Genomic DNA, 21,330 nt, shown 5'->3' with positions numbered 1-21,330 from the left:
AGTTGGGGGGGCAGGGGGCTGATCATGAGGGGCTGGGGCCATACCCGCGCTGAGTCCCCCCCTCGTTGGTGTCTGGTCCCGCGTCCCGGTGCGTGGCCGTGTGGGACGTGCGGGCAGGGCTGGGAAATGAACCGGCAGCAACTGGGGGCTGGGGGGGCCGTGCGGGGGGGCTGCGCTGCCCTAAATAGCCCCGCACCTCTGGCGCTTCTCCCGGCTCCGGGGGTGATCCAGACAACGGCTTTTGGGGTCCCCGTGCCCCGGCGGCACCCCCACCCCGGCGGCTCCCGGCCGGGGGTCGCGGCTCGGCGGGGGCTCGGGGGCTTTGGGGCGAAGCTCCGTCCCTCCTCCGTGCTGCCCGGCAGCTCGCTGGGGCACGACACGAATGTGCCAGGCCTCAGGCCGGAGGCTGCCCCGTGCTCGGGGTGACACGGAACGGGGAGCGACGCGGGTCCTGGGGGCTTGCCGCGCCCCACGGTGACCTCAGCACCGCGGGTGGGGGTCTCGGAGCCCTCTGCCCCCGCCCCGCCGGGACACCCCGTGCCTCAGCGGGACTTTGCCCGCACTAAGTAGGCGCTGGCCGCGATTGCTCAAGGTCGGGGCTGCGGCGGCGCCAGGCGCCGGGCACCCCACACCTCGCGTGTCACCCCCGGCCGAAACCACGGACCCCGCGCCCCCGGGAGCCACGGAGTTGCTCCTCGCGGGGACAGACGGCGGGGGCTGGGGTCGGACCCCACGGGGCCACGCCATGGGGGTCTCCACGGGGAGGGGGCCCATCGAAGCTGCGCGCATCCCCCGTGGGAGTGGGGCATGGCGGGGATGGAGGGTCGGCACGGGACAGGAGGCGTTCGCGGGGCGTGCTGCGGCAGGCGGGGACTGCCGAGGGGGCGGCCCGGCCTCACCGCTCCGCCCCGCAGTGCCGTCCCCGCCATGGCGGCCGTGCTGGGGGCCGCGCTGCTCGCCGCCGTGGCCGGGGCAGCCCTCCCCGGGGCCGGGGCGGCCCCCGCCGCCTCCCCCCCGCCGCCCCGCGGCGTGTCCGTGCTGCTGGATCCCGGCTCGGGCCAGCCCCGCGTCCTGCCCGGTCGCCATCCCGCCGCCGTCGCCTGGGCCACCCTCGACGATCGCATCCGCGAAGTGGGGTAGGGCCGAGGGGGCGGGACCGGAGCCGGCCGGGGATGGGCTGCCGGGGGTCCCGCTCGTGTCAGTGACCCCCGCTCGTGTCTGAGTCCCCCTGTGTGCGTGTCCCACCCGTGTCTGTGTCCCCTCCCCTGCCCGAGTCCCCCACCGCCTGCATGCCCTCCCATGTCTGCCCTTCCTATGCCCGTGTCCCCTCATGTCTGTGTCCCTCCACGTCCTTGCCCCCCACTCGTGTCCAGGTCCCACCAATGTCCATATCCCTGTCCCACCCATGTCCGTGACCCCCCTTGTGTCCATGTCCCGTGTCCCCCCGTGTCTATGTCCTCCACCCATGTCCTTGTCCCACCCGTGTCCATATCCCCCCTCACGTCCACCCACGTCCTTGTCCCACCCAAGTGTACGCCCCCAGCTTGTGTCCCTGTCCCCCCATTTCCCCCACCGTGTCCAAGCCCCCCACCCGTGTCCACGTCCCCCTGTGTCCCCCCCAGCTGGGCCTTCCTGGAGGTGGCCACCAACGCCTCGTACGACGACAGCCTGCAGGCCTACGCTGCCGGGCTGGCCGAGGCCGCCGTCTCCGAGCAGGTAACGGGGCGTCCTGTCCTGTCCCGGCCCCCCCACACCGACCCGGGGTCCCCCGGGGGCTGAGCCCACGGGTGATGCCGCCTCGTGCCCCTCTGCAGCTCATGTACATGCACTGGATGAACACCATGGTGGGCTACTGCGGCCCCTTCAAGTACGAGAGCGAGTACTGCGAGAAGCTGCGGGGCTACCTGGAGGCCAACCTGGCCTGGATGGAGGAGCAGATGGGGAAAGGGCAGGACCCCGAGTACTGGCACCAGGTGAGCATGAGGCACCCCCACCCTGGGTGAGCCCCTCCTGCACCCCCCGGGGTAATTAAGGGTTTAATTGAGGGGCTGGGGCAGGAGGAATTCTGGGGTTACTGGCAGGGCTGTGGCTGCTCCTCCTGGGCTCAGCAGAGGCCACCCGTGACCTTGTCCCTGCCAGAGCCTCACGTGCTGCTGTGGGGTGCACAGGGGGTGGCTCAGCCCCGCTAGTGCTGAGTCATGGCCCTGCTGCCAGCTGCGTCCCCAGGGCAAGGCAGGGAGCCTGGCCCCCCAAAATCCCTCAGCTGGCCCCGGGGAGGCCGAGGTGCAGCTGAGTGTGGGTCCCGCAGGTGCGCCTGGCCCTGCTGCAGCTGAAGGGGCTGGAGGACAGCTACAACGGGCGCCTGCACTTCCCCCAGCGCCGCATCACCCTCTCACCCTTCGGCTTCCTGTAAGCTCCCGCTCGCAGGGGATGGGGATGGGGACTGGAGGGGTGGCTGCCCCCAGGGTCTGTTGTTGGGGGGCTGTGGGGATGATTCCTGGAGGTCAGGGACATGTGGTTCTCCTCTCACCCACCCTCTCTGGGTGCCTGTCCTCTGGTGCTGGAGCAGAATGTAGCCAAGGCACTGTGGGCTGACTGGTGGGTACTGCCCTGCCTCAGTTTCCCCATTGCTGTCCTCATCTTTCCCTGCTCAGGCTGTCAGGGTGCTCCTGGTACTGAGCTGGGATCTCAGAATCACACAGTCATTTGGCTTGGCAAAGCTCTTTCAGCTCCTGCAGTGCCAGCCCTCCCCTCCCTCTGCCAAGCCCAGCACTAACCCCTGGCCCTCAGCACCTCAGCCCCACGGCTTTGGGATCCCTCCAGGGCTGGGCACTCCCCCAGCTCCCTGGGCAGCCTGGCATAGGGGCTGACACCCCTCTCAGGGCAACAGTTCTGCCTCAGCTCCAACCTCAACCTCCCCTGGGGCAACTGGGGCCCATTTCCTCTTGTCCTGTCATTATGTGGATGCAGAGCCCGACCCCCAGCTCCCTGCAGCCTCCTGTCAGGGAGTGTCAGAGAGTGCTCCTGTCTCCCCTCAGCCTCCTCTGCTCCAGGCTGAAGAGGAGGATGGGGAAACACCCTCTGTCCCAGGCAGGCAGCTCTGAGCCAGCTGTGCTGCTGTGCAGCGCTGTCCCCCACCTGATGCCTTGTGTCTTGCTTCCCCCCTCCCCCCAGCCTGCTGCAGTTGGGGGGTGACCTGGAGGACCTGGAGTCTGCCCTGAACCGCTCCTCCCCACGCCGTGTCCTGGGCTCTGGCTCTTGCTCTGCCCTGCTGAAGCTGCTGCCGGGCCAGCAGGATCTCCTGGTCGCCCACGACACCTGGAGCTCCTACCAGTCCATGCTGCGTGTCCTCAAGAAGTACACGCTGCCCTTCCGCACCTCGGCCGGCGGTGCGTGGGCTGGGGGGAGGGGGGCCCTGCCTCACACCCCTGCTTCTGACCCCCACAACTTTCTCATCCCCACCTCCAGGCAAGACTCAGATCCCAGGGAGCATCCAAGTGTTTTCCTCCTACCCCGGCACCATCTTCTCCGGGGATGACTTCTACATCCTCAGCAGCGGCTTGGTGAGTTGAAGAGGGAGGGGGTCTTGTCCTCAGTGACCCCTCCCCAGCCCCGCTGCTCCCCTTCCCATCGCCCCCTCCCCACAGGTAACGCTGGAAACCACCATTGGGAACAACAACCCTGCTCGGTGGAAGCTGCTGGAGCCTCGGGGCAGTGTCCTGGAGTGGCTGAGGAACATCGTGGCCAACCGGCTGGCTCGCAGCGGGGCCGAGTGGGCTGGCGTGTTCCGGCGCTTCAACAGCGGCACGTGAGGCACTGGGGGTGTGCTGGGGGGAGAGTGGGGGGCAGGCTGCCAGCAGGACTCGTTTCCCCTTCCCTGTCTCCATCCCAGGTACAACAACCAGTGGATGGTGGTGGATTACAAGGAGTTCCCAGCCAGGAGGCCACAGGGCGTGCTGACCGTGCTGGAGCAGATCCCGTGAGTGCCCCCCCGGCATGGGTGCTCAGCACCCCTGGCCAAGGTGGAGAACCCCACCAGGACCACCCTCCATTTCCCAGCACAGCCCCCCCCTTGCCCCATCCCCGCTCGGTTCCACCCTCTGCCCTTCTCCCGGCGCAGGGGGCTGGTGGTGGTGGCGGATCGGACGGAGCTGCTGTACCAACAGGGCTACTGGGCCAGCTACAACCTCCCGTGAGCTGCCTGCGGCCTCAACCCCCCCACTGACACCCCCTGAAGCGGGGGGCAGCCCATGCTGGCCATGCCCCCCCTCCCCCCAATACCACTGGGTGCTGATTCTCTGGGTTCCCTCCCTCCACCCCCAGGTACTTTGAGGAGATCTCCAACGCCAGCGGCATCCCCGAGCTGGTGAGGAAATACGGCGACTGGTTCACCTACGACAAGAACCCTCGGGCTCAGATCTTCCGGCGCAACCAGACGCTGGTGCGTGACCTGGACTCCATGATCCGCCTCATGAGGTGCGTGCTGGGACCCCCCCGAACCTGGGCTCCCCCCCCTCCCCACCCCCACATGGCAGCAGTCACCCTCGAGGCTGATTGTCATCGCTCCCCTTTGGCTGCTCCGCAGGTCCAACAACTACCTGCAGGACCCCCTGTCGCTCTGCAGGGGCTGCGACCCGCCCCACAACGCCGAGAACGCCGTCTCTGCCCGCTCCGACCTCAACCCTGCCAACGGCACCTACCCCTTCCCTGCCCTGCGCCAGCGCTGCCACGGCGGCACTGACACCAAGGTGGGCACCAGGGGCAACCCCGGCGAGGGAGGGGGAGCTCCGGGAGCCCCCAGTGTGGGGGACGGCTCCCCTCTGGCTGCGTTGCCCCCTCCCCACGCCGTGTGTTCCGCTCAGGTCACGTCCCGGGGCCTGGCACGTGCCCTGGCGCTGGTGGCTGCCAGTGGCCCCGCCTGGGACGACGTGCCGCCGTTCCGCTGGAGCACGTCACCCTGCAGCAGCCTCCTGCACATGGGTCACCCCGACCTCTGGACCTTCCCCCCCATCGAGGTGCGCTGGGACTGAGCCCCTGAGCCCCTCCATCCGTCTGCCCCCAACCTGAGGATCCAGTTTTGGGGGGCAGCTGAGTCGCAGCGCTGCCCCATGGCCATGGGACTGGCTTTGGGTGCAAGGGGGGGTTCCCCTGTGTCCCCTCCTCCAGCTGTTTCTGCTTCTCTCTCTTGCTGATGCACCCATGGGGTCTGAGGAGCTGTACCCCCCATCCCCCCTTCCCCGGGGCCATTCGCTGAGTGTTGATTTGGGGGGGTCCTTTCCCACAGAAGGGGGGTGATGCTGGGAGGCTGGGGCTGGCCCGTGGGACAGAAGGGAAGGAGCTGCTTTGGCAGTGACAAATAAAGCTGTCTGCAGAGGTGGTGGCTGTGCTTTTGCTCTCTGCTGAGATTCTCGGGTGTCTTGTGTAAGGGTTGTGCTCACACTGTGGTCTTCTCCCTCCCCTTCCCTCAAATGCACAGGGGGTTCTCTGTGCTTCTCCCAGCCCTGATGGGAGGTTGTGCAGCTGGGTGGAATGGGCTCGCTTGGGACTTCTCTGCTGCTGCATCAGGTGTTGGGCAGAGCTGCCTGAATGGGGGAATGTGGGATGGAGGCGGGGAGATCCCACTGCTTTCCCCCCCAGGATGGGGTGACCATCCTCATCCCTTTTGTCTTGCCTTCCTCTGCCACCTGTTTTTCCTCCCAGCTCCAAAACCCTCCATCACCAAATCCTCTTAGGGCTGCTCTCTTGATCCTGTCTGCTTCGTTAGGAATAACGAGGTCATTACTGGGGGATTAATGAGCTGGGCTCGGCAGTGCTTTGAAGGTGCTGGGTTCCCACCGGGGCTGGGGGGCCCCTTGGCTCCTTGGGGGCTGCCTGGGACTGGATTGCAGCAGGTCTGGGTTGTTGGGGTGCTGGCACCTCCAAAGCTGGGCTAGTGGCCCTGGACTGGGTGTGCAAAACCTGCTGAAGGGAGGTTGTAGGTAAGATGGGAAGTGGCAGAGACTGTCCTGGGGCTGTGGGGGCTCCTGGGGAAGGGGCTGCTGCTTAGGGGGTCCCAGCGCCTCAGTTTCCCCAGGCACACAGCCTGGTCTTCCCCAGGGCAGGGAGATGGGTGAGGGGTGGGAAAGGGACCGTGGAGCACCCCAGAGCTGAGCTGGAGCCTGGTGCCTTCACCAAGAGGGTCCCTGGTCTCCTCCCTGGCTCATCTCTGGGGGAACAGTTGCAGCCCCTCTGCCCACTGTGAGGCGTGGGGGATCACCCCATGGGCTCCCCATGTCATCTTCTCCCCCCACACACACCATTTCCAGTCCCCCCTGTCCCCAGAGCAGCATGGCTTGGTGCAGAGGTGCCTGCTCTCTGTAGGCAGCTCCTCTGCTGGGTGCTGTTCACTCTGACACCTAATGATGGCCTGAAGCAGGGAGTTAGTTTGTTGCCATGAAGGGCCAACTCCGGGTCTGCTTGGTGCCTGTCAGTGGGGGTGAACTTGGGGGAAGGGGGGGCTTTGCAGCCCAGTTTGGGTGAGGAGGCTGAAATCCTGCGTTCTGTGCTCCAGGGTCTGTTTCTGGGCTGTGTGCTGGACAGTGGGACGGTGCCAGGGCACTGGGAGGCTTCCCAGTGCCCCCTGTTTGGCTTTGCCACCCATGTCCAGCTCATATGCAGGGACCCCCCTTGGGGACCCCCACGAAGTCACCTCAGAGGCCACTGGACTAACTTTGTGCCAATGAGCTTCTACTTTCAGACTCCCAGGGCTGGAGGGACAGGGAAATCCTCTGTGGCTTTGGGGAGAGGAGCCAGGACCTTCCTCCATGTCCCTCCTTCCTCCTCCTCTGCCGCCTGGGACAGAGGCAGCCCCTGAGTGCAGAGGTAGGGGATGTGCTGGGGGGCAGAGGGGGGCGATGGCTGCTTTGGGGGGGGTCCCAGTTGCCCATTAGGGTGTAGCAAGGACAGGCTCAAATCCTTAAATGGGCAAAGTCCTCACATCCACTGGGACGTTTTTTCTGGCAGGGAGGGTGAGAAAACCCTTGGGGACCCCCAAAGTCGTTCGAGAGCTGCTTCTCCTCCTCCCCCGCCGCTGGGATTTGGCTGCCGGGGCCGCCCCCGGAACGCCGCAGAGCTCTCGGCACCGATCCAGAATGACGTGCCCGGTGCTGAGCAAACGTCCGGGGCAACGATTGAACCCTGCCCCTCGCCCCGGGGCAGGACAAGTCCTGCTGTGCCGCCGGCCCTGGGGACTTGGGGACATCGGCACGGCCCCTCCGACGCCCCCCAGCCTGTGCTGGCGGGACAGGAGCCCCACGGCAGCCCAGGTGAGCCCCCGCCGTGGGGTGGATTAGGGGACGAGGCGTGTGGGGGGCGTTTGGGGACACTGGGGGCTTGGGGAACGATGGAGGGAGAGCCCCAGTCCTGGGGCTCTGGCAGGGAGCGCCCATGGCCGCAGCCCAGGGCATCGCTGCATCCCGGAGCCGGGAGCGGTCGCCGGGGTCAGCCTCGTCCCTCCCGAGGGGCTCCCGTGCCCCGTAGCGAGCGCAGGGTGGGCGGCGGTGCCTCCCCCACCACCCCCTGGCACGGCATCCATCGGCAGGGCCATGGCAGCCCAGCTCGGAGCGGGGTGTGAGAAGCCCTTCCACATCGTCTCGCCCGTCCTGGAGAGCCTGCCCTTGTCCCGGGCGGCGGGTACCAAGGTCTACATGAAGCTGGAAAACGTCCAGCCCACGGGCTCCTTCAAGATCCGAGGCATCGGGCACTTCTGCCAGGAGGTGAGCGTGGGCACGGCATGGGCACGGTGCCGCTTGTGCCTTTAAGGGGGAGGGGTAGGGGCACGGTGGAGGGGACGTCCCCTTCTCTCTTTCCCTCCTACTTTTCAGGCTGCCAAGAAGGGCTGTCGCCACTTCGTTTGCTCCTCAGGTAACTGGACTCAGAGAAGGACAGGAGGGAGGTGGGAGAGTGCTCAGGGGAGCTGTGGGGGGATGCTCAGGAGAGTTATAGGGGCAATGCTCAGGAGAGTTATAGGGGCAATGCTCAGGGGAGCTGTGGGGGGATGCTCAGGAGAGTTACAGGGGCAATGTTCAGGGGAGTTGTGGGGGGATGCTCAGGAGAGTTATAGGGGCAATGCTCAGGGGAGCTGTGGGGGCAATGCTCAGGGGAGCTGTGGGGGCAATGCTGAGGGGAACTGTGGGGAGATGCTCAGGGGAGTTATGGGGGATGGTCAGGAGAGTTATAGGGTCAATGCTCTGGGCAGCTGTGGGAGGGATGCTCAGGGCAGCTATGGGGGGACAGGGAGAAGTTGAGCTCTTCCTGACCCCTCTTTCTGCAGGAGGTAACGCTGGTATGGCAGCAGCATATGCAGCCAAGAAGCTGGGGTTGCCTATCACTGTTGTGGTCCCCAGCACCACCAGCACCACCACTGTGAGCAAACTGGAGGAGCTGGGGGCAAAGGTGGAAGTCTCTGGTCAGGTACTCCCATGCCAGCACCCTGCAGCTGGGGTCTAGGGGGCCAGAGAAGAGGCTGAGCCTGAGCTCAGGCTGCTCTGCAGTGCCAGGGATGCCCAGGTGTCCCCTGCACCCTGGCATTGTGGTCACCCCTGGGACCCCCCCCCCAAACCCAGTGCCCTATGGGGGTTCTGGTGTCCCTTGTCCCTGTAGTGACAAGGGACTGATCTCTAGACACAAGGGGTAGATGTGGTCCATTGCTCCCCCTCCCCAGGTGTGGGATGAAGCCCACGGGAGAGCCCTGGAGCTGGCAGAGACTGAGGGCTGGGTCAGCGTCCACCCCTTTGACCACCCCTTGGTGTGGTGAGTGCTGCCAGGGCTCAGCTCCTGCTTCCCTGTCCCCATCCCCGAGGTCTGGGCAGGCTGGGGCTGCTCTCAGGCTGCATCCCCCTCCCTTTCCCCACAGGCAGGGTCACGCCAGCCTGGTTCAGGAGCTGAAGGACTCTCTGGAGACCAAGCCAGATGCCGTGGTGCTGGCTGTGGGTGGTGGGGGGCTGCTGTCGGGTGTTGTGGCTGGGCTGCAGCAGGTGGGCTGGCAGGATGTCCCCATCGTGGCCGTGGAGACCTGGGGGGCTCACAGCTTCCAGGCAGCGCTGGCAGCCGGCCGCCTCGTCTCCCTGCCCGCCATCACCAGGTGAGACAGACCCTGCAGGGGCTGCCACGTTGCAACGAGTCGCCGGCTCTCAGCCTGACCGAGCCGAGAGACCCGGGGCCACCCTGACCCCCATCCTCCCCTCCTGCCCCAGCGTGGCCAAGTGCCTGGGAGCCAAAACGGTGGCAGCACGCGCGCTGGAGTGTGCCCGGGAGTGCCGGGTCATCTCGCAGGTGGTGGAGGACACGGAGGCTGTGCGAGCCGTCGAGCAGTTCCTGGGTGAGCGGGGACCGGCGGGTCACGCCGGGGCTCCCAGCGCCGGGGCTCCCAGCGCCGGGGCTCCCAGCGCCGGGGCTCGGGGCTAAGCTGGGACCCGCCGGGGTCCGGGCGCTGGAGGGGAGCCCGGCCCCGCTGATGCGGTGCGCGGGCGGCTCAAGGGGTCCTTGTCCCCGCAGATGACGAGAGGATGCTGGTGCAGCCGGCGTGCGGGGCCGTCCTGGCCCTGCTCTACTCCGGGCGGCTGCAGCGGCTGCAGCGAGAGGCGCTGCTGCCGGCCCCGCTGGCCGCTGTGGCCGTGGTGGTGTGCGGGGGCAGCGGCATCCAGCTGGCCCAGCTGCGGGCCCTCAAGAGCCAGCTGGGGCTGGAGTGACACGGCGGGGGCCCGACCGGCACCCTCTGCTTGCTTTCCTTCCAAGGGGTTGGGGGGAGTGAGGGACGATGCGGGTCCAGACCCCTCCCGCAGCCGCTGCCGCAGCGCATTATCCATGCGGGGATGGAGAAACTGAGGCACAAGAGGCGGACGAGACCTGCTTGTGCCGCCCTGCCTGTCCCGGGCAGGACTGGGGTACCCAGGTCCTTCTCTGACCCCACGGAGGGGTCGGGCATCCTCCTCCCCTAACCCTCAGTCCCTCCTCCCCTCCCTGCTCCTCCCCAAGCCGTTTGGGCTGCAGCTCCCCGCCTCAATTAGCAAACGCTCCCTCTCTGACTAATTGCTTCGCTACTGTCTTTATGCATTATTATTCTAATGATTATTAATTCTTGCAGCCTTCTCCCCTCCCCGGCGCTCGCTGCGGTCACAGCACCGCGCAGGGACCCGCTTGTTAGGGGGGATTTAGTGGCTGAGCTCCCGGTGTGTTTAACAGCCGCGGGCTCCGAGGTGAACTGCCACACGTGTGTGTGTGTCTGTGTGTGTGTGTGTCACATTTCATCCCGGAGCTCTCAGGATCCCCCTCTTCCCCCCATTCTACTCACTTTTCCTATTCCCCCCTTGCTTCCAGGCTTTCCTGCTCTCCCCATTCCCACTCTCTAGTGCTGCCTTTGCTTTTAGCTCTTTGCTGTTGCACCTCTCCGGGTTTTCCAAGTCCCCTCATGACATCTCTCCCCTCCTTCCTTCCTCTCCTCCTCAGGTACTGAGGCGTCTGTCTGTCACTGGGGCTCCTCAGCTGAGCCCATGCCCCAAGCCTCACCTGGTGAGGTCAAGCAGGGAGACAAACTCTCTCCTGCCCCAAAACCCCTCTCAGCCTCCCCCACTCTCACAGCAGAGGGGGCTCAGCCCCAGCATCAGCTCACACTCCAGGTCACAGACATCCCCTACAAAACCCTGTCCCCAAGACCCATCCCCTCAAAACCCCCTCCATGCCTCCAGCCCTTTCCCCTCTCCCCCTCATACCCCCCACTGGCCAGGCCAGCTCCCCAGATGCTTCTTGAAGGCCCAAACCCCCATAAATCAAAACTGCTGCTCCATTGTGAGCAATATCTTATGTAAAAAGGTGTTTCCAGGGAGCACCCAAGGCTGGAGAATCCTATTACAAGGTACACTATTAATTATAAGGAGTCAGGCCAACCTGCTCCAGCCATTTTTTATCCCAGCTCCAAAACCTGGCTGTTTTCTGCCTTCTGCAGACCTTCCCCTTCTGCAAAAATAAAGGGAAAAAGGTCAGAGAAAAACACCCCCAAACTAGCATCCATGTTTGTCCTCTACAGCTTTGGCAAAGAGGTTTATTCCCAGGGGCCTGGAGGGAACTGGGGGCTGTGGGGGGGTGTCCCCAGGACAGTGCCATGGGAGGACAGACACATGAGTGTGGGACTTGAAGTGAGTACCCCAATGGGGAGCTTTGCCACCTGCTTGCCCTGATGAAGGAGAGCTTGGGATTTGGGTGCCAGATGAGGGTTTGGGCTCCAAGGGGCTCATGGGGGGTGCAGGTTACGTGGGGACACCCCAAGGGGGGTGGTATGGCCCCCTCAGCTTGGGGAGTGGTCACCCCGTGGCTGGAGGCAGCTCAAACCCTGGGTGCTGGTGCCTTCCTGGGATGGATGGGGTGATGGAGAGACCCTGATCCTAGGTGCCAGGAGGGTGCTGGCTGTGAGGGGGACCCCTATTTTGATTCTGGTGCTGTACCTCAACTCTGGCTCTCCCTGCAAGACCAGCTCCATGTCCTGTGACCTGAATTGGACCCTTTATGTGACACCCCAGCCATCAGAAGGCTTCTGCCAGTGCCAAGCCACAGGTGGATGTTTCCCAGGATGGGCAAACCCAGGGCAGCAGCAGCCCTTGGCATGTGACTTGGAGGAAGGTTTGGCTCCTGCTCCAAAGTTGCTTGATGGCAGTTCCTGCTGAGCCCTGGCACAGGAGCTGGAAGCTTGGGGCACCCCAGCATCATCCCAAATCCCTCCTGCAGCCTGTCCCCTCCCAGTGATGGGGTGCCCCAGAAAACAGGGATATGACTTGGACATAATAACAGCAGCAGTGAGGCATCTTGTGCTCCATTTTATAATCCTCAAAATGATGTTGACAGAGAAATATTTAACAACATCTTGCCCTGTCCTTATAAAAAGGGCTCGTTCCCTGTTACTAGTGACAGCCTGGCAGGGGTGGAACAGGGGGGAGCTGCCCTCCTGCCTCAGTTTCCCCACCTGTTAAAAGGGCAGAAGGTTAAAAGGGGAGGGGGCAATGGCTTTGTGCTGGCCCCAGCTCCTGGCTGAGAGATCCCCTGGGGCTCAGCCTGGCTCGTTTGCCACCTTGTTATTAATGCTGGTAATGGTATAGGAAGGATAAATTCCCCCACTTGGCTGAACAGAGGAAAATATGCAGAGAAGTGGTTGGCTTTTCATAAATCATTGGTGCTCTGTGCTACAACCCAGCCAGGACTTAAAATTCAGGTCAGGAGAGAGGGACTCTCGTAAGCCATCAGGGAAAGGTAATTTATTCTGTTTATATCTTTTTACTGCAAGAGAAGTCGGGGGTGGGGGGAACTCTGCCATGATTGTACATTTTAAATATTAGCTCAGAACTGCAGCCTGCCTCAGACTTCCTTTTTGTACCTCAGGAAACAAGAGAGGGAAAGCAGGAGGTACTGAGGGGGATACCCCTCCTCCTGCCTGCCCTCCGTGCCCCATGGGGCAAATAGGGGGTGGGGGGAAAGACCTCCCCTTGGTGTAGGTCCCCTGCTGACACCCCCGGGGGTGCTCTACCAGTCCTCGGGGGGAATTTGGGGAGCACACACAATATCCTCCTCGGGAGGAAGAATTTATGCACTGGGGGTGGGGGTGATGCTGAGCTGGGGAGTGCGGTGTGTGCCCCCCACCGTGGCCACACATGGCAGGGAGGGAGAGATTCTGGGCTACGGGCTGGCTGATGCAGCGGCATCACTTTGTAGAGGAGCCACAGCCTCTGCCAAGGGCAGCCCCTCCGGCATCTCTCGTGGTGTTGTGTTACCTTAAAAACAGAACAACAAGGAAAGGGACCAGGTGACCGAACAGTAGGTAACTAAAAGGTTTTTTATTCACATTGAACAACAAGAGCCATTCACACTGACCCGAGGCAGCGGGCACAGGAAACCCACGACGCTTTCCCAAAACAACTTTTATTTCCTTTCCATTTCCCCTCCTTTTCTTTTCTTTCCACACCCCTCTCTACCCTCCCCCCCCCCCCACCTCCCCTGTGCCACCCCCTCCCTGCCTTCAAGATAGAAAAAATCGGGAGCCTCCGGTAACTAAAGTACAATAAATAATCAGTAAACACAAAAACATACTTTATTTGTTTCTCCTTTATACAAAATAAAGAAACTAGAAGCAAAAACTATAATACATCCTTAAATCGGCAGAGCCTCCGGGAAAGGTTTTGGGGGGAGGAGGGGTGGAAGGGGGGCACGGCGCGAGGCTGGGGGTTAACTCTGCTCTTACGGTAGTTGAGTTGCGTTTGGTTATTTGTTTGTTTGTTGTGGTTTTTGGTGGTGGTGGTGTGGTTTTTTTTCCTCGTTTCTGCATCTTTCCGGGGTCTGGGAGCCCAATCTCAGCCAGGCAGTGGGGCAGCCCTGGGCCTGGCCCCTCCCCGCACCACCACCCGCACCCCACACCCCCTCTCGCTCCCCACCACCAAAACCCGGGGCCAAACCCACCTTCTCCTCGAGGTTAAAATGGGAACAACAAAAACAAGGGCAGGAGAGTAGCCGGGGGAGGGTTATTCCTGCTATTCCTCCCCCCCGCCCCCCGCTATGATGGGGTGGGGGCTAATTAAAAAGGATGCTAATCAGCAGGGAGGAGCCCTGCCCCGGTTCCCCCCTCCCCGCTTGCCACCGGGACGCGTGTCCAGGCGAGTTCAGCTTTGGTCCGAGAGGCAGTGGTCCCGACGCCGGCGTGTGTGGGGGGGTCTTCGGGGATGGGCACCGTTCATTGCCCCCGCCCCCCGCAGTGTTGGGGTGAAGGTTGTGGGAGGGGGAGGTAGCGGAGTGTCCCCAAAGTCCCGGGGGAGGGGGTTACGGTGATGAGGAGGGACGCTGGGATGCGTTTTGGCATCAGAGGGGAGGGGATGTCTTTATCCGGTGATGTGACACTCCCAGGTCCGGGGTGGAGGGGGGGGGGGACACGCGTGGGTTTGGGAGAACGTGGGGGTGTTCTTCCCCCCTCCCCACACACACACACACGCGTGCCCACGCCAGACCTACCACACCGCTGCCTCGCTGAGCTCCGGGTTGGGGTGCGAGAGGGCCCCGCTGTAACCGCTATTGCTGGACATGGAGAAAGGGGGGCTGGGCCCCCCGCTGAAGACCTCCCCCGGGATGGGGTGCAGCGAGCCGGTCATCCCCGGCTCGGGGCTGGGGGTGTCGGGATGCGAGATCATATCCGTGTACCTTTGGTTTTCTGAGGAGTGGTGTCCGCTTAAGGGGGGCTCCAAGGGTCCCAGGGGTGTGGAGCCGGGTCCTGAGTTCTGAAGGTAGCTGGAGTCGGCGGGGGACTGGGCTTGGGAGGGCGGCCCGTGGGGGAAAAAGTCATAATTGCCTCCCGGTCCGTAATAGTCACCTTGATAATCTGTGAGGGGAAAGGATGGGGTTGGTTCCCTGGTGACCAAAACCTTCCAAAATCCCACCGTGTGCCCCATCCTCCACCCTGCACCGTCCCCTCCGAAACGGTCCCGCCGCAGCGAGGTTGAGCTCGGTCCCAGGGAGGAAGAAGCTCGTTGCCAGCCTGGCTGGGAGGGAGGAAGGAAGGAGGGGGATGGAGGAGGGCAGGGAGCCCAGGGCTGGGGTGGCTGTGGTGGGAGGACACGCTCAATTTAATGCTTAGTTAAAGGAGGACGGGGGGTAAATAATGTATAAGGGGAATGGGGGTTGTCCGGGGAGGGATGTGCAAAGGGAATAGGAAAATATATATATAAGGGGAAGGGGGAAAAACAGATATATAAAGGGAATGGGGAAAGAATAGAAGGGGAAAGGGGAAAATAAATGTATATAAAAGGAATGAGGAAAATAGATGTAATGGAGAAAAAAACCACATACTTAAATATGCGGGGGGAAATATAGTGGGGAATTTTTCTGTATGTTTAGCAGCCTGGCAGGGATCGAAAAACTCAGTGCAGGGCAGCAAGGGGTGCCTGCAAAGCCCCCTGTCAGACGGGAGGCTTTGAAAATGCGGCTGAGGAGGGGCGGCGGGGCCGCCCGCTGAGCCCATCGCAGCCCGTCGGGGCGGCCGGGGGTGGGATCGGGGACAAACGGGGCCTGAAAGGGGGACAAAAGCCCCGCAGCTGTGGCTTTGTTCGGGAGAGAGGGATGGCCACAATGCCCGGCGGGGCGGGGGGGAGGCGTGGACGTGAGCTTGCGTGGACGCGGGAGCACAGGGCGGTGTGCGCGGGATGGGGGACCGCACACGCGGTGTGTCCGCGTGGGGAAGCGCACGCGTGGGGGTGAAGGGGTGCCGGGGTGCTGCGTTCCCCCGTCCCCTCGGGTGGCTCCGAGCGGCTCCGTTCCCCGCGTGTGCGGGGCGAAGAGAAGGAAGGAGGAACAAAGGAGAGGGAGGGGGTGGCCGGGGAAGGGCTGCCGCGGAGGGTCCCTCACCTCCGTAGTAGGTGTAGGGTGTGGAGCCGAGCATCTCGGACTCGTCGAGGCGGCCGCCGAGGGGCCGCATCCTGCGCGGGCTGCGGAAGAAGGCGTGTCGGCGGGCGCCCAGCGCGCTCAGCTGCTTCATCCGACGCTCCTTCGACCGACGGTTCTGGAACCAGACCTGCGGCAGGGCCGGCGTCAGTGTTCAGCGGGGATGGGGGGACCGGGAAAGACACTCCCCCCTCTCCCTCCCCCAAATTTAGCCGGGAAAGGGATGGAAATCCCGCACCCGCCTGGGAGGGGATGGGTTATCTCACCTCTGGGTGGGTTTTAATGATCTCTCCTGTTTTTAATGACACCCCCTCTCCTGCTGCCAATAGTTCCAAAAAGGTGCGTGGGGGAGGGGACACCCCTCACCCCAAATAACAAATCCTGGCTGCATGCCCTCAGCCTGCCTGTCCCCACAAGCGAGAGAGCAGCCAGAGGCTGTGGGAGGAAGGGTTTTCTCTTACAGTGGGGGAAAGAAGCGAGCAGAGGAACTCGAGATCGTGGCAGGAGCAGGAGGAAAGCGGGGCAGGAGCAGGACATGAGACCCGCTGCAGGCAGGAGGGAGGACAGGGCAGTGAGGATGGAGATAACAGGGAAGGAGAAGCCACAGCCACTATCCCGAGGGGCTTCACCTCAGCCAAACCGGGATGCCTCAGCCCACACTCGCCTTTCCCCAGCTCTGCTGGCATGTTGGGATTATTTCCTCACTCCCCTCCGTGTCTCCCCGGGGATGGGGCAGCTCAGGGGAGCATCACACTCCCCTGGGCACTTCTCCTCCCGTCTGCCAGGGGCTGGGGCTGGCAGCTCTGCTCCCGGTGAAGCTGGAGAGTCCTCCTTTATTAATGCCTCTATTAAAGCCCATTAATCCCTCCATTTCCAAGGGGATTGTTTTCATGGGAGCAGAGCAGTAAGAAAGTGTCGGGCTGCCTGCAGAGCACAATGGCTTCCCCTTGCTATGGCAAGGCCAGAGCATCCATCTCCTGGGCACTCTGGGGATCCCCTGGGCCCCAGGGGAAGCAGGGGCAGTGGAGGAACTCAGCTGCTCACGTTTTGAAGCTGGTTTTTGCCTCTTCCCATGGGGTTGTTATATTAAGGAATAGGCAGAGGGGGATCCCCCCTGACCCACAGTAATGTGGGGTGGGCACAGGGCTGGGCCTGGAGTGAGGTTTGCTTGTCTCCCTTTCCCCAGCTTGTGGGCTCAGTCTCAGTATCCCAATCCCTTCCCAGCACCTGGGGGAGGCCGTCACAGCCCTGAGCTCCCACCAACACTCCTTGTCCTTCCCTCCCCAAACAGATCCTGTCCCTGCTCACTGTGAGAGAAAAGCTCCCCATGAAGCTCCTGGCCAACCCCATGGCACGGCTGTGAGGTGGGGAGGGATGAGCTGGGGCAGAGGGGGACGAGCCCTACCTGGATGACTCTCATGTTGAGGCCAGTCTCCTGGGCCAGCTGCTCTCGGATGTGGCGAGTGGGCTTGGGGGTGGCAGCAAAGGCAGCTTTGAGGGTTTCCAGCTGCTTGGCTTTAATGGTGGTGCGGGGCCCCCTGCGCTTGGTGCCCGAGTTCTGCTCCTCGTTCTCGTTGTTGGTGGTCTCCTTGTCCGAGGAGGTCGAGTTGTCCGTCTCCTTGGTGTCGTCCTGCATGGGGTCCTGGAGATCCGGGGACAAACTCCTGTCTGTACATGAGGACACTGTAAAGGAGACCCAGAGAGGAAAGGGGGGTGGGGGTGGGGGCAGATGACTTAAGGGAGAGATCAACCCCCCTCTCTTCTGCCCGCCCCAGCCCACTCGTTTGCCAGGAGGGGGATTCGGGGAGGGGGGTGTGCAAATCACCTCTGTTCCCCTTGCCCCCGGTGCCCCTAAAGCATTGTCCCCCCAACATCACACGGAGCTCCAGGCAAGCAGCCTGGCGCCGGCTGGGGGAAGCTGGGGAGTGGGGGGGGGGGAATTCCCCCAGGCGCACCGCAGCCCCCCCGGTGCTCCCCCTCTCCCCTCCCCCGCGCCGGTCGCAGCGGGAAGCGGGATGCACCGCTCTCCAAAACGCAGCCGGTCCCTGTCGGGGTCTGGGGAGGAGGTTTGGCTCGCCCTCCCCACACCCTCCCCACACTCCAGGACCCTGATGCCAGCACCCCCCCACCACAAGGCCAAGCTCTACTCGCCTCGCTCACAGCAGCGGCCCCACTGACTGGCGTGGCAGGATCCGGCCCCGGGTGCTGGACGGAGAGAGAGCCCACGGAAGGGGGTGAGCGCGGGCGCCCGGCATGGCGGGGACAGCAGGAGGGGGCCTGATCCTGCTCTCCTGACGCAGAGACAGCTTCCAAGGAAGTCAAATGGGAGCTTTGCCTCTGGGTGAAAGGAGGCGAAGGATCAGGCCCGCGGTGCGGGGTGGGGGGGACGACCGGGCACACTCGCGGGAGGGGGCTCCGGGGCGCGGGGGGGCTCCGGGGCCGGGTCTGGGGAGGTGGGGGGGTGTCCTGGTTCCCCGCTGCCCCACATCCCGCTGCCGTAAGGGCCATGTGCGGGGCAGAAAGCGGGGACACGGCGGGGTGTCTGTGTGTGTGTGATGCTGCGGGGCTGAACCTCGGTCACCGCTCGTCCCGTGCGTGTCCGCTTCCCGCGCGTGTGCGTGGGGGTGTCACAGAGGCTTCCACAAGGTCTGAAGCCTTTCAACCCCAATCCCTCCGTCTCCCCCCAGCGGATTACCGGGGAGGAGGGTATCGGGCTGGCTGCGGGCTGCAGCCCCACAACCCCACCGAGCCAAACCTCCTTCCCGGCACGGCGGGAGGGACGGGCAGCACTCGGGCCCTCGGTGCCCGGGGCGGTGCGGCGGGCTGAGCCGCTCGTACCTGAGTTGAGGCTGCCTTCCTTCAACGTGGGAGAGTTCAAATAATCCTCTTTGCAAACAAATTTGTTTTCGTCTATGATATAGAGTTCCTCGCCCGTGGAGAGCTGCTTGTTGCAGACCATGCAGGTGAAACAGTTCAGGTGAAAGACTTTATTCCGGGCTTTCCGGACGAGGTCGCTTGGGGAGATGCCTTGGGAGCAACCGGCGCATTTGGTACCAAACCTCCTGCAAAGGGGGAGAAAAACGAGAGTTGGGAGAGGCGATGGGCTGCGGGGAGGGGTGTTTATACTAATCCCTCCTCAAAATCTCCCCGCGGGAGTCCGATCCTCCGGCATTTCTCGCTGGAACCCGATCCTCCAGCATGGGAAAACTGGCGATTCGCAACCCCTATCTCTTCGGGGCGAGAAGGAGGAGGAGGAGAGCCTTTATCCCCGCGCAGCCCCGCTCGCCGGCACAGCGTGAGCTGCGGAGAGAGCTCGGCTTTGGGGTGTCCCCACCCGGGACACACGCACATGAGCATCCCACACTGGATTTGGCCTCAGAAGGGGCTGCGGGGAGAGAGGCTGCGGGGGTTACCCTCAGAGGCAGGGCTTGGATCGTTTCAGCCGGTGCGTTCCCCAGTCGGGAACGAGAAGGGGGAAGGTCGGCTTTGCCTGGCACCGGCCTGAAAAATCCCGGGGAGAAACAGGGGCTAGAGAGGGAAAAAGGGAGCGGTGGGGGCGAGGGCTCCGCGCACCCAGAACAACAGCGGGCGGCGGGGGAGGGGAGGGGGCTGCGCTCCCGGCCCGGGCCCCCCCCGGCACTGTCCCGCTCTCCCGGGGGGGATTTTTTCTTGGTCGGGAACAGAGCTTTGGAAATGTCCCATTTTCCTTCCCCTCATTGGAGGCAGAGTGGTTTGGATGTTTTGTTGTTTTGTTTGTTTTTAACCCAAGAGATGCTTTTTTGTGGGGGTTTTTTTTCCTTAAAAAAACAATCCAGGGAATCTGAATCGTCTGGCAACGATCTTCGCAGGGAGAAGGAACGAAAACCAAAACCCAAATCCAAACAAACCCCTCCTAAAAAAAAATCCAACCGACCAACCAAACAACCCCCCCCCCCCAAAACCCACAAACCAAACAAACGTTAAAAAGAAAAAGGCCTAAAAAATAAAGCCAGCCCCAAAAGACGGGAGCGAGGTGGGTTCCCGGGGGTCCGGGGGCTGCCAGGCCGTGGGGTGCCCAAGCAAGGTTCCCCCTTTTTCCCCTCGGGTCGTGGCCCAACTTCTGCCTCCCTCGCTGTTCCCGTGACGTTGATGTAGTGAGAGCATTAGGAGTCATAAGTCATCGCCCCCCCTTCCCATCCCGGCCCTTAATTTCCTCATCGGCACCTTATCGCGGTCATTAGGGGCGTTTAAGGAGCGCGAGGGGGGCGGGGGGGGGAGGTTTTGGCCGCCGTCTTCTCCGGGGCCTGTAGTCCCGGGAGGGAGATGAGGAGCACCAGGCCCGGCCCCGGAGCGGGAGGCGGGGAACGGGACCCGGCGATGCCCACCGGGGCCTGCCGCGACGGGGCGGGCGGCGGCACGGGCAGAGCGGGGCCCGGTGCTGGTGGAGGCAAGGTCATGGGGAGACTGGGAGAAGGGGGAGCACAGGCTCGCCGCCCTCACCTCAGGCTGCAGCAGCGGCCGTAACGTAGCCGCGGGGCCCCACCGGAGCTCCCTCGGGCCGGTGGGCTGCATCCCCGGAGGAGTCGGTGGGATCGCCGGCAGAGAGAAACGGGCGAGGAAGAGGGGAGCGCCCCCAGATTTCTAGGGGAGCCTCCAGGGAAGGCACCCCGGGGCCGGGCGCGGGGTGAAGCTCCGCACCCTCTGGTCCCCATTGACGGTGTGGGTGGGTGGGTGGGGGGAAGAGGGTGGGGGCTCACCTGAAAAAGTCATTTTTGCAGTAGAGTTTGCCTTCCCTGGAGAAGCATTTCTCGGTCAGGTTGCACTTGCACTCGCAGCACTGGACGCATTTGATATGCCATGCCCTGTCCAAGACGTTGAGCAGGAACCGGTCCAAAATCGGCCTCTCGCAGCCCGCACAATGCACCATCATAACCTCCGCCGGGGATGGAGACGCGTAAAGGAGAAGTCAGCCCCGCGCCGGCACACGGCGGCGGCCCCAAAAATGCACGAAAAATATGAATAACAATACAAAAATTAAAAAATAATGGAAGAGGGAGCAAGGAAAAATGGAAGGGAGGGGAGCGGAGCGGCTGTCAAGTTCTTCCCCCTCTTCTCTCCGGAGCCTCGGCGGCGGGAGGGAAAAAACGATGCCCCAGGAAAAAAATATCCAAACCGCCCCCGAGAAATAATAACAACAATAATAACAGGAATAATAAAAAAGCCACCGCGATCCCCCCGCAGTCCCTCCGGAGCGGCCCGGGAGCCGTCGGAGCGGCGGCCTCGCTGCTGGCGGGCTCTGCGGCAGCGGGCGCGGCGGGAGGGGTGCATGAACCCCCCCCCTGCAGCCGGCAGCCCCGGTGCCTCGCTGTGCTCCGCCGCCGCCGCGCCGCCACTCTCATGCTGTCCCCATCGCCAGCTTTGTCCCCCGCCTTAGTAATTCGCGCATCCTTATTCAGATTTGGTGACGTCGGGGCCCGCGTCGGCCCGGCGGCGGCCAATGGGAGGGAGGTAACCATGGCAACCTCTTAATTTATAGCATATCTAAATTGGCTCCAGCCTTGTGCTTGGCACAGAGGGAAAAAAACAACGCGCCTCTATTGTTGAGGGTGGCTTGTACCTGTGCCGCGAAGTGAGTATGCACCTGGCTGGGGGGCCGAGGGGGCAAGCTGCAAAAAACAACCCCTCAACCCCCAAACCAAAGCGCTTTCCCACCAGTTCTCCTCTTCTTTGGGTTTATTTCTGCTGAAGGGAAGCTCGGGAAGGGGGCTGGGGGTGGGATCCCGAGTTGGGAGAGCATCACCTGCTTCGGGGCTTGCTTTCTGCTTTCTTTTTGCACAAGGGATGCGTTTGTCTGGAAGAGCAACAAGCGGGAAAAGGGGATGGGGAGGGTTGTTGTGAGGATTTGGG

The 21,330-nt window shown here is 63.2% G+C and overlaps 3 protein-coding genes across 3 annotated transcripts; 2 read left to right on the top strand and 1 right to left on the bottom strand.

The window, feature by feature from the left end:
* The first annotated feature begins 923 nt into the window (after window positions 1-923).
* Window positions 924-5,392, top strand: PLBD2 (phospholipase B domain containing 2). The gene is made up of 12 exons (XM_062010284.1): window positions 924-1,136; window positions 1,623-1,716; window positions 1,815-1,973; window positions 2,309-2,409; window positions 3,175-3,389; window positions 3,469-3,563; window positions 3,648-3,808; window positions 3,893-3,979; window positions 4,121-4,192; window positions 4,324-4,476; window positions 4,586-4,748; window positions 4,863-5,392. Exons 1-12 carry the CDS (start codon window positions 928-930, stop codon window positions 5,028-5,030), a joined length of 1,677 nt encoding a protein of 558 aa, XP_061866268.1. The 5' UTR covers window positions 924-927; the 3' UTR covers window positions 5,031-5,392.
* A 1,828-nt stretch (window positions 5,393-7,220) lies between these two features.
* On the top strand, window positions 7,221-13,105 carry SDSL (serine dehydratase like). The gene is made up of 8 exons (XM_062010263.1): window positions 7,221-7,304; window positions 7,580-7,754; window positions 7,863-7,902; window positions 8,312-8,451; window positions 8,702-8,790; window positions 8,894-9,121; window positions 9,234-9,358; window positions 9,535-13,105. Exons 2-8 carry the CDS (start codon window positions 7,584-7,586, stop codon window positions 9,726-9,728), a joined length of 987 nt encoding a protein of 328 aa, XP_061866247.1. The 5' UTR covers window positions 7,221-7,304; window positions 7,580-7,583; the 3' UTR covers window positions 9,729-13,105.
* Window positions 13,106-14,018: 913 nt separating this feature from the next.
* On the bottom strand, window positions 14,019-20,353 carry LHX5 (LIM homeobox 5). Its single transcript, XM_062010180.1, has 5 exons — window positions 20,181-20,353; window positions 18,283-18,506; window positions 16,850-17,127; window positions 15,409-15,574; window positions 14,019-14,386 (listed from the first exon to the last, which is right to left on the bottom strand). Exons 1-5 carry the CDS (start codon window positions 20,351-20,353, stop codon window positions 14,019-14,021), a joined length of 1,209 nt encoding a protein of 402 aa, XP_061866164.1.
* Between the last annotated feature and the right edge of the window lie 977 nt (window positions 20,354-21,330).

This window comes from Colius striatus, chromosome 17 (assembly GCF_028858725.1).
Source record: "Colius striatus isolate bColStr4 chromosome 17, bColStr4.1.hap1, whole genome shotgun sequence".
Taxonomy (NCBI): Eukaryota; Metazoa; Chordata; class Aves; order Coliiformes; family Coliidae; genus Colius; species Colius striatus.
Note: the sequence above shows the minus strand (reverse complement) of the source record. Positions and strands in the feature narration are given on the sequence as shown.

Excerpts from the sequence above, each read along its gene's own strand:
- PLBD2 (XM_062010284.1), top strand. The coding sequence starts at position 928 with ATGGCGGCCGTGCTGGGGGCCGCGCTGCTCGCCGCCGTGGCCGGGGCA. Across the intron at positions 1,717-1,814 it reads AGGCCGCCGTCTCCGAGCAG|CTCATGTACATGCACTGGAT; the intron begins GTAACGGGGCGT and ends GCCCCTCTGCAG. Across the intron at positions 4,193-4,323 it reads TGGGCCAGCTACAACCTCCC|GTACTTTGAGGAGATCTCCA; the intron begins GTGAGCTGCCTG and ends CTCCACCCCCAG.
- SDSL (XM_062010263.1), top strand. The coding sequence starts at position 7,584 with ATGGCAGCCCAGCTCGGAGCGGGGTGTGAGAAGCCCTTCCACATCGTC. Across the intron at positions 7,903-8,311 it reads CCACTTCGTTTGCTCCTCAG|GAGGTAACGCTGGTATGGCA; the intron begins GTAACTGGACTC and ends CTCTTTCTGCAG. Across the intron at positions 9,359-9,534 it reads AGCCGTCGAGCAGTTCCTGG|ATGACGAGAGGATGCTGGTG; the intron begins GTGAGCGGGGAC and ends TTGTCCCCGCAG.
- LHX5 (XM_062010180.1), bottom strand. The coding sequence starts at position 20,353 with ATGATGGTGCATTGTGCGGGCTGCGAGAGGCCGATTTTGGACCGGTTC. Across the intron at positions 18,507-20,180 it reads TGCAAAAATGACTTTTTCAG|GAGGTTTGGTACCAAATGCG; the intron begins GTGAGCCCCCAC and ends CCCCCTTTGCAG. Across the intron at positions 14,387-15,408 it reads ACCCTACACCTACTACGGAG|ATTATCAAGGTGACTATTAC; the intron begins GTGAGGGACCCT and ends TTCCCCTCACAG.